Source organism: Lolium perenne, chromosome 6 (assembly GCF_019359855.2).
Source record: "Lolium perenne isolate Kyuss_39 chromosome 6, Kyuss_2.0, whole genome shotgun sequence".
NCBI lineage: Eukaryota > Viridiplantae > Streptophyta > Magnoliopsida > Poales > Poaceae > Lolium > Lolium perenne.
In genome coordinates, this window is record NC_067249.2 from 14,620,790 (window position 1) to 14,631,297 (window position 10,508).

The window sequence follows — 10,508 nt, forward strand, 5'->3', positions numbered from 1 at the left end:
ACCCTCCACCGACCGATCCACCGCCCTACGCCCGCTCGCGCCACCGCAAAGACGACCGGTCTAGGCGGGCAGCCTAGACCCACGGCAGACCTCCTCCACTTGCAGCCACGAAGGCCCGGTGAAGAGCGCCCCCGCCGCCTGGCCGGGGAACGCCGCCCCGACCAGCGCCCGCGTCCATCTCCGACGACCCAACCCCAGCCGCATCGAGGAGATGGCCGCCACGTCCACCTCCCCTAGAACCGCTCGGTACCAGGAGCCGCCACCACCGCGGCCGGCGCCGGCGGCAGCGGCGGAGAGGAGGGGATCAGGGGGAGGGAGTGTTTAGCCAATTAAGTGCAGTATGGAAAGACAATTTTGGCACTAGCCATCACAGATCAAATACGTCGGGCTACTGGGCAGCCCCAGACCCAACAGACAAAGATGGCCGTACGACTATTTTCTTAGGCAGGGCCCGACCCTAACAAACGAAAACAAACATATTTAATGTCTAAACTAGATTGAACCATTGGAAATGTCCTCGTTCTCACACTGTTTGACATCTTTTATCTTTATTTGCATATTTCGGTAGTTTTTGATAGGGTACAAATAAATTCATATGCTAAATTCTAGATGATGAGCTCATCTTTATCTTTACTAGTATTATATTGGAGTTGGAGATGGTAGCCACTTTGACATCAAACATTAGATAGCATTAGCAAATACGAGATCACTTTTGGGTATAGTGTGTTCTGGTTCCTGTGTTTGTAGGGTGTATTTTTTTAACAGGGAACTATAGGATGTGGTTTAGTCTTGTGATTGTAGGACCCTAATTTTGCAGCAAATATACTTGAATGACCAAATCGTGATTCATTGCTATAGTCACTGGATGATATATACTTTGTAGTTTAAATCGATTAATAGTAAATATTATACCGTACTTGAAACTAATGACCCAACCCGAGCTCCCTATAGGCACAGTATTGAAAGCCAATTTATATCTACAGTTGTAGTATGTCATGGATATGTTCGATCTTACAAACCATAGAAGAGCTGATGGCAAATCCGTTATTATAATCGTACATAAGACATTCATATATGCAGATGCTTCCATTAGCAACCTTACTCTACCGATGATGATCATAGTATCTCACTCCTTCGACTTCAGGTTAAAATACTCAGAGCAAGACAGAGAGTGGCTGCAGAAATGAGTTTGCACCTGCTTCTCGGAGGCTCTCCCGTGCGACTAAGGGATTTAGGACATGCCCGACTACATCCGGTGGAGCGCCACGGTCGGGCACAAGATCTCGCTGCTCGACCTCTTCTCCGATAGAGCCGTCTTCCGCTGCCATGTTGTGAGCTGCCGCCGATATCGGTGCTGCCGTGCTGGAGGGCAGTGTGGGTGTAGTGCAGGACAGTGTTGAGCAGGTATGTCTTCAGGACTTGCCAACCGGGTTATGGAATGATATATTTTGTTATTGTTGCTGATGGCTAATGCATGCAGCGGTTGCAGGAGGAACGCGAGGCTACCTGTGGCTTCTTAGAGATGTGAATTTTTGGGTTCTTTCACTCAGATCTTGTGAATTAAATAGGTCTTATTCATCTCTAAACCATTATTTCTATTTATCTCCATACTCTCGTATTTGCTAATGCTATCTAGATTTCTTGTTCTTGTAGCCGCCCCGCCCCGAGCAGCCACCCCCGGAACGCCGCACCTCAGCCACCGCTACTGCCGGCCTCGGCCCCGGCCCCGACGATGGCCTTGGCCCCAGCTCCGGCCCTAGCCCCGGTCCCTGTGGTGGTAGCGGCGCCCCTTCCATCGAACGACGAGGGGGAGGAGAGGGTTTTTGCGGCGGCGTTCCATGAGAGGTGATGAAGTGCCGGTGGAGGAAGCTGGGCGGTACGGCTACTTGGCCGGGGCCTGATGCTCTCCGTCGATAGCCATGGAGGATTTGGTGGAGCGCTGGCGGCCTCCACCCCCGGTAACGGTTCGATGGTGGTACGCATGATCCGCGCCGCCATCCTCTTCCATGGTGATCCGGCAGGAGGGACTGGCGGCGTGGGTGATGCTGGTCTTGCTTTGTTTCTTGGTGGCGATCCTCGGGTTTCTCGCAATCGAAGATGAAGATCTACCGGAGATCAGTTTGCCTTGATCTGGCTGGAGAGATGAGTTTCGAAAAGCTCCGCCGACGAATGGAACAGTGTATCTTTTGCCTGGAGTTTGCTGGATGGGGTGGTATTCGGTCGCGCGCACCTATGTTTTTATTCCGGCCGTTTGGTTCCGGAGGGAGCGACGAAGCTCTATTCTGTGTTGACATCATGTGACTTTTTGGTCCATGGTGAAGTCAGAAGAAGGAATATCATGAGGGCCGGATTGGTGGACTGGCTAAAGGAGGTTCAAGTCTCCGTGATGCTAAGAGATTTGCTTGGTGTTCCGGGCTCCGCAGCAGTGGTATGCATGTGGAGGCGGCAGCACATGTGAAGTTCAGAGTCTTACATCTCAGGATGAAAATCCAAGGTCTGGCCTTAACTGGTTGTGCCCGACAATGATCTTGTTGGAGGCATTGTTTTGAGAGTGGGGACTATCTTCAAGGTGAAAACCTAAGACCTTTGGTCGGGCGACGACGATGCTGGTGCACTGCTTCCTTTTTGGAGTCATCGTTTTTAGAGAGTCTGTATTTCAGGTGTTGTCATGGTGGTGGTTGTATTGCTGTTGCTAGGTCTGGAATGTTGTAGCGGGACTTTTATTTCTTAGTTTACTTTACTATTTTTTGACTATGTGCATCCGTATTGCCACTGGGGTGGCACGTTGTTGCAGAAGCTAAATGTAATTGGTATTTTTTGATATTAATATATGGCGACTGCTTCCATAGACCCCTAAACCAACAATTGCATAAACGTACCATTATGCACGTGCTCCTTCCGCCGGCGCTAACGGGTCGGGCTAGGTTAGCCTCCGAAGATCCATATCGATTGTACCCGTGTACCCGTTGAAAGGGTATACGGTGTACCCTTGTACTCGTTGAAAGGGTATACAGTGTATGTACGTTTCGGCGTATGTACGTGTCGGTGTATACGTCCGATGGATACTGCTTGGTGATCGTCGTCGGTTGTCACTTTCCATTCTCACGTACCTTGATCAGCTCGTCGCAGCCGCCAGCCCGGCGATCTCCGATCTAGATCTTCTCCGGTGAATACTGCTTGTCCGCCGATCGCGGCAAGGATCCGGCGTCCAACCTTGGCCCAACTCCACCCCTCCCCTCCCACGGCCGCCATTCATACCTAGGGTTTTGATCCCTCCGTCTTGTTGTAGCCGGTCGATCCCTCACCACCGCCATTTGCACGTACCCCGGTGAATCGTAGCAGGTCTGGCTGGTTACCTCGGCGATCTCCTATCCTTCCCGCATCCGGTGGATCGGTTGGCCGTCACCGCGGTGCGCACGATAATACGGCGGCAAACGTCTGAGTCATCCACCCTCCGCCTCCCCACGATCGACATATAGGTCGTTCCATTGCAAGGCAGAGCACCGCCGAGCCCAACTTCCCGTGGCTGCCCAGATTGCCACCGACGAACAGAAGAGGTTAGCCCCCGTGCCACACTGTTATTCTATTCTTATTCCATGTATACTTTATAGGATGTATTGTCGCATTTGTGCTTAGGGTTTAATTTGTTGTTCAAAATTTTACCAATTTTTCGTATATTTTTTGTTAATCAGCATTTCACAATGAATTCCAAGCCGAGTTTTTATGTTGATTAGGTCAGTGATGTTGGTTTTATTTGGACAGATGGACGGCTCTATGGCTTCTGGGATTGGCAATGAGAAAGCAACTACAGATGTTGATGACTCTACATGGGATGCTTTTGATATTTCATCTTCAGAAGATGAATATGAAATACCTTCGTCTGATGATGATGATAGCATTTTTGGTGATCCTGAATCTGAGTCTGATAATGTGAGTCACTCACATTTTCATATTTTATCAGTACAGTGTGCATGGGAATATTTTGTCCTTGAATTTTGCCTCCTTGTTGCAAATTTTGTAGATGGACATCGATGATGAAGACAGCATAAGAGAGACAGATGATGAACCCACTTCTGAAAATACGAGTGATGTATGTTTTCTTTTATCTTACTTGCCTTCTTCCAGGTGAAGATGAATATACATGTAATTTGCTATTTTCCTACAAATTGCGTAGGTTGTTGTAATCAGAAACAGTGAGCTTACCTACTATGGGGATTCTGATTTGGAAGACTTTGCTTATGAAGAGGATATTCCTGAGCAGTCGAAATCATTAGAAGGGGGGGTTTCACAGCTGTCAAAATCTGAATGCAAAAGCGAAGTAAGATTTTATTTTGATGCATTGCAATGCATAATAGAACAAATCAAAGTGTCTGTAACAATAACGCCATGTTTGTCATATTTGTTTAGGTGACAGGAAGTTCCCAGTTGGACCATAATAAGCAGGAAGATAATAAGGATCCATATGATATTGATGCGGAAATGAGCAGACAGCGAAAGTATGAGGCTGTTAGGGCCATGATCTTTGTTTCCGAAGAGGCTGCCTATTATTTCTACAACAAGTATGCCAAAGAACATGGTTTTAGCATTCGACGCGAGAAGAAAAAGGAACGCCTTGATGAATTAGGGACACCCACCATTCGGTATAGGCGGTTTCTTTGCTCCAGGGCTGGGCAACGTGAAAGCAAGTACTTAGAAATGAAAGACAGAACGTATAGGCACCGTCCGAGTCTCGCTGCAACTGTGGTGCCCATTTCAGTGTGTCGTATAACAGGAAAAAGGGTGTTTGGACTGTTCTGAGATTTGACGACAATCACAACCATAAGCCTGCTATAGCTGATCAAATCGCTTTTATGAGGTCTCATAGAAAGATCAAGGCTCATCAGAAATCTAGGATCATGTCACTGGGAGCTGCTGGGATGAGATTATTCAACATTATGAGGACATTTATCAGTGACAATGGAAAATACAGCATGGTAGGATTTGTAAGAAAGGATCTTTACAACATGTCTTGCCGTGAAAAGAGGAAGATGCTTGCAAAGGGTGACGCCAACACAACCATTGGCATTATGGAGAAGAGGAAGCGAGATGATCCTGAATTCTACTTTGATTACAAGCTTGGTAAAGGTGGAAAATTGTTACACCTGTTCTGGTGTGATTCTCAGTCTCGGCAGGACTATGCCGACTTCGGTGACGTGCTGGTGTTTGATAGCACGTACAAAACAAATCGGTATGCTATGCCGTTCATACCTTTTGTGGGAATAAACAATCACCGCCAGACTACTGTTTTTGCATGCGCCATTGTCTCGGACGAAAAGGAAGTAACATACAAGTGGTTGTTAGAAACATTCCTGAAAGCCATGTATCAGCAGAAGCCTAAAGGGATCATCACTGATGGGGATGCTGCAATGATCGCCGCTGTTGGTAAAGTCTTTCCAGGCGTGTGGTACCGTGTTTGTACGTGGCATATTGAGAAGAACATGAAGAAGCACATTGACTCCCTGGCTCACAATGAATTCCGGTCGCTGCTGTACTACACCACTTCAGAACAAGTATTCGAGGAGAGATGGAGGGCATTCGTCGAGAAGCACCAGTCGGAATTAACCAAAGAATGGATGAAGAGGATGTATAGGAGGAAGAAGTTGTGGTCAGCCGCGTATCTAGCGAATGGATATTTCCTCGGAATGAAAAGCAACCAGAGGAGCGAGAGTTTGAACTCCACCCTACACACCCACCTTGACTTTGGACTGACAATGGTGGATATGGTTGTGCACTACGAGAATAACGATGGCCGTGTCCGGGAGGAAGAGGCCCGCCAGACACCATAGACTCTCAGACGCACCGGTTGCGGTTACCATGTACAAGGATATAGTGTTGTGTGCTGCCCGTAAATTCACTGCTACAAACTTCTACCTCGTTCAAGGGGAGCTGAAAAGATTGGGGGCCTAGAGATTGTAGATCAACTTGGATGTGCTGGTGGGTTAACAACCTTCGTTGTGTCATGGATGAATAACCGTAAGTATTTGTTTTCGGTGGAGTACAGACACGAAAGCAAAGAGGAAACAATAACGTGCAACCGCTAGAAGGATGTATCGGAAAGGGCTACCTTGCAAGCACATCTTGTTTGTTTTGCATTTTGTGGGGTGCTCTGAAATTCCGAACTGTTGTGTTCTCCGAAGGTTCTCGAAGGATGCAAGGTATGGTTTGCCCTCGAGACGCGAGAGAGATTTGTACGGATGGGGATGGGAAGGGGTAGCTGAGCGGAGAAAGCATAGCGAGCTTACCCAAATTGGAGCAGAAGCTTTTGATGCAGCATTGCATGACCCAGAATCTTACAGCGAGCTTATGAAATGTATGAAAGGCATAATACACAGGAGAAAAGGTGACCAGAACAGTCGTTCAACGGCTTACCATGAGGACGCACAAAACAGAGGAGATGCACCAGTAGTGGGTGATCCTGATAAAGCTGAGACCAAAGAAGCACCTAAACAAAACAAGAAGTACTATAAGGACAAGGATACGAATCAACAGACGTCAAAACATGGCAGGATACTGTCACATGACGAGCGGAAGAAGGAGAGGTTGTGCACTGCTTGCAATCAACCAGGTCATAACAGAAACAACAAGATGAAGTGCAGGCTACATAAGGAGTGAGTATCTGATTCAGCCCTACTCTTAAATAGCTTGCACTAATCTTCTACTATTTTATGTGCCACTGACTTGTGTGTTATTTCATGCAATGCAGATATGAGGGACCATCGGAAGTATGAACAACACTACTTGATCGATTCACATTGTTGCACTTGTGTATTATTTGTTGTACAAACATTGGTCAGATTGTCAAAGGTCGAATTTTGATACTTGCAACACAACTAGGACAATTTTGTTCACGAATGACAGAGAGCACAGCTTATGTCTTGCACACATTGCGAATACCATTACAGATGCCTGAGATCACTGTATGATACTTACAAAACAATATGGAGAATTTGTTCACAAATAACATAGAGCACAACTATGTCTTGGACACATCGCAAATATAATTACAGACTGCACAAACACACTAGTACTTGCCCCCTTGAGTCTTATCACTCTCAGGCTTGCTTCTGTGAAGATTCATCCTGATTTTTGCATCTGGGGCAGATGTGGTCTGATCTCTGGAGGTGAGCTTGTCCCTCGTTCACCGTGTAGATCTTGTTGTATATCTCATAACTGAGATAGCCGTCAATAGCTGCGTACTCGAGGTTCATCCAGGACAGTGGCTTGCATTCCCAGAAACCATGCCCTTCCTTCCGAAGCCGGTTGTACTTGAAGTCCTTCTTCATGTTGGCAAACTTGGGATCAATGAGCTTTGCTGCAAGATCAGCCATTCCAGCCTGCGGTTGACCATTAATCTTGAAAATGTCCTGGATGTCGATGTGTCTCTCTTCTGGAACAGGAAGACCGGCCGCACGAAGAACTTTTGTGTCATTTCTTTTATCAACACTTGTAAAAGTGTATTGCTTGTCCTTGAGAAAAGTCAGTAGGCGCGGACAATGATCCTTGCACCTTTGTCAAGAGCAGCACAAATAAATTCAACAAGTACTGTAATGAAAATGTAGGGACGCTTTAAATTTAATGTAGGGACATAAATTTCAATGATCCTTGTACCTAATGTAGTGGAATACAAGAACGTGCTCCCTCATGGCGATTTGCATTACCGCCAACTTGTGTCCGCTAGAGTCATACTCGAGATCTAGACCAATGAACTTGAACTTGTCCTCGTCCTCGTCGAGCCAACCCTCGTACATACGAAGAATTCTATCAACAGTCGCCGCCTCATTGGTGTAGACGACGTCGATATATGTACTCCCGTGCGCAAGGATGCGGTACTTCTCCGTCGTGGACTTCTCGACTCCGGCCACGACGGAGGAAGAGGCAGATGCCATGGACAGCGTGGGAGGAAGGGAGCACTGGGATGCGGTAGACGAACGGCCGGGGTTGGGACAGAACGGAGGAACTGCCACAGTATTGGGCGGATATAGGGGCGGGAGGCGAACATGCAATTAGAGGTCTGGCGGCCCACATTGGCCCGTTACATATCTGATGGCCAAATTCGAAAAATTCGAAAATTCGAAAAATTCAAAAAAAGTTTTAACCAACGGATTATGTTCACAAAAACGTGTGACATATTGGGTAAAAAAAACTGGATTTTTTTTCGAAGGTCGAAAAATCGACTAGCTTAGAAAAAGTGGTTTGATGTAACCCAAACGATTCCGTTTCTAAGAATGTGGATTTTTCGACCTTCGAGAAACGCTCCAGAAATTTTTGCACACACTCTCGTATCCATTCTAATACGAAGTGTGAAGGTTTTTTCAATTTTTGAATTTCTGTGAAAATAAACAATTAAATTTCAGTTAAATTCGAGTTGAAAAAGGAAAAAAAAGAAAACTAGAGAACCCTGATGGATGGGCCATGAGTGTTCCTTCCCCGCGTCCATGCTCCACGTTAATGGGCTTAGTAGAAACCGCGTTACATGTCTTTCGGCCTAGCTGATAAGTTTTTTAGTTTTGATTTGAATAAATCTGCAGCACATCTGGTAAAATTCAAAAAATTCAAAAAACGTTTTAACCAACGGATTATGTTCACAAAAACGTGTGACATATTGGGTAAAAAAAACTGGATTTTTTTTCGAAGGTCGAAAAATCGACTATCTTAGAAAAAGTGGTTTGATGTAACCCAAACGGTTCCGTTTCTAAGAATGTCGATTTTTCGACCTTCGAGAAACGCTCCATAAATTTTTGCACACACTCTCGTATCCATTCTAGGACGAAGTGTGAAGGTTTTTTCAGTTTTTGAATTTCCGTGAAAATAAACTATTAAATTTCAGTTAAATTCGAGTTGAAAAAAAACACAAGAAAACTAGAGAACCCTGCTGGATGGGCCATGAGTATTCCTTCCCCACGTCCATGCTCCACGTTAATGGGCTTAGTACAAACCGCGTTACATGTCTTTCGGCCTAACTGATAAGTTTTTTAGTTTTGATTTCAATAAATCTGCAGCAAACCTGGTTAAATTCAAAAAATTCAAAAAAAGTTTTAACCAACGGATTATGTTCACAAAAATGTGTGACATATTGGGTAAAAAAACTGGAATTTTTTTCGAAGGTCGAAAAATCGACTAGCTTACAAAAAGTGGTTTGATGTAACCCAAACGGTTCCGTTTCTAAGAATGTTGATTTTTCGACCTTCGAGAAACGCTCCAGAAATTTTTGCACACACTCTCGTATCCATTCTAAGACGAAGTGTGAAGGTTTTTTCATTTTTTGAATTTATGTGAAAATAAAGTATTAAATTTCAGTTAAATTCGAGTTGAAAAAAAAAACAAAAGAAAACTAGAGAACCCTGCTGGATGGGCCATGAGTATTCCTTCCCTGCGTCCATGCTCCACGTTAATGGGCTTAGTACAAACCGGCCTATTATTACCTGTCCGGAATGTTAACCGAATATATCAGCAGCACATGTGCATTTAGGGTTGAAACAGAATTAACCAACGTATTATGTCCTAAAAAACGTGTGACACTAAAAATAATCTGAATTACAAAAATTAGTTTTTACTACAAAACGCACGAAAGTTTTTGCTGAAATAAAAATAGTACAACCCGAATACAAAGATGAATTACAATTTCTCCTTTCATTCTATGAGGATTCATCCATATGCATATCTTATAATGTGATATCTTCAATCTCAAGCCTGATGCACAAATCCCTGAACTCAATCTTCAGACATACTAATGAACCTATCACAAGATGAGCTGCTACACAGAACGCATTCCATCCATCTACAAACTCAATATGCTGCCCCTTGTAGATTGTATAAGCCCCAACCATTTGTCCATTAATAGATCTGCTATAAAAAATAGCAGCACCTTCTCTCGGCCTATAGTATCCACGTGCAACATCAAATGGAATGAGCTACAAAAAAGTAAAATATAAACAAAGAAAACGTTAACACTGTTTGTATGTTATGAATGAAACTTAAAAACAAGTGAAAAAGTTACTAACCAAACGAGTAAGAGAAGATTCATTCAACCTCGTCACAAAGAACTGAGGTACTTCAAAGAAATCGAGGAATTCGTTTTCCTCCACTTTATTTAGCTCTTTGAATATAGCCCATGTAACTGCATTCATCTCTGCGGAGTTAATGTCTAGCAAATTTGAGAAAATGGTTTTCTCAAAAGTAACTCTGCAGCACTCCAAAACCTCCCAACAATCTGAACAAACAAAAAAATAAAACAGAATGAACAATGAGAAATATGTGAAAACAATATCACAATAATAATTAGAAACAAAGAAACATGCACAGTAACCGAACCCATGGTTTTTCGTCACGGTCGACATTGAATACAACAACTTCAAACTTGGAAGTAGTTTCATCATATGTGAACTCCACAATGTCATTTTCATCCATAACATAAGAGTCTACAAAAGAACTCCAGAATGGTCCACAAAGGTAAGTTCTTGCTTCAGTCT

The 10,508-nt window shown here is 44.5% G+C and overlaps 2 protein-coding genes across 2 annotated transcripts; one reads left to right on the top strand and one right to left on the bottom strand.

The window, feature by feature from the left end:
* Positions 1–4,479: 4,479 nt before the first annotated feature.
* LOC139832294 (protein FAR1-RELATED SEQUENCE 5-like) lies at positions 4,480–5,825 on the top strand. The gene is made up of 2 exons (XM_071822024.1): positions 4,480–4,640; positions 4,772–5,825. Exons 1-2 carry the CDS (start codon positions 4,480–4,482, stop codon positions 5,823–5,825), a joined length of 1,215 nt encoding a protein of 404 aa, XP_071678125.1.
* A 1,266-nt stretch (positions 5,826–7,091) lies between these two features.
* Positions 7,092–7,925, bottom strand: LOC127310755 (3'-5' exonuclease-like). The gene is made up of 2 exons (XM_051341399.1): positions 7,648–7,925; positions 7,092–7,545 (listed from the first exon to the last, which is right to left on the bottom strand). The coding sequence occupies exons 1-2, from the start codon at positions 7,923–7,925 to the stop codon at positions 7,092–7,094; spliced, it is 732 nt and encodes a 243-aa protein (XP_051197359.1).
* Between the last annotated feature and the right edge of the window lie 2,583 nt (positions 7,926–10,508).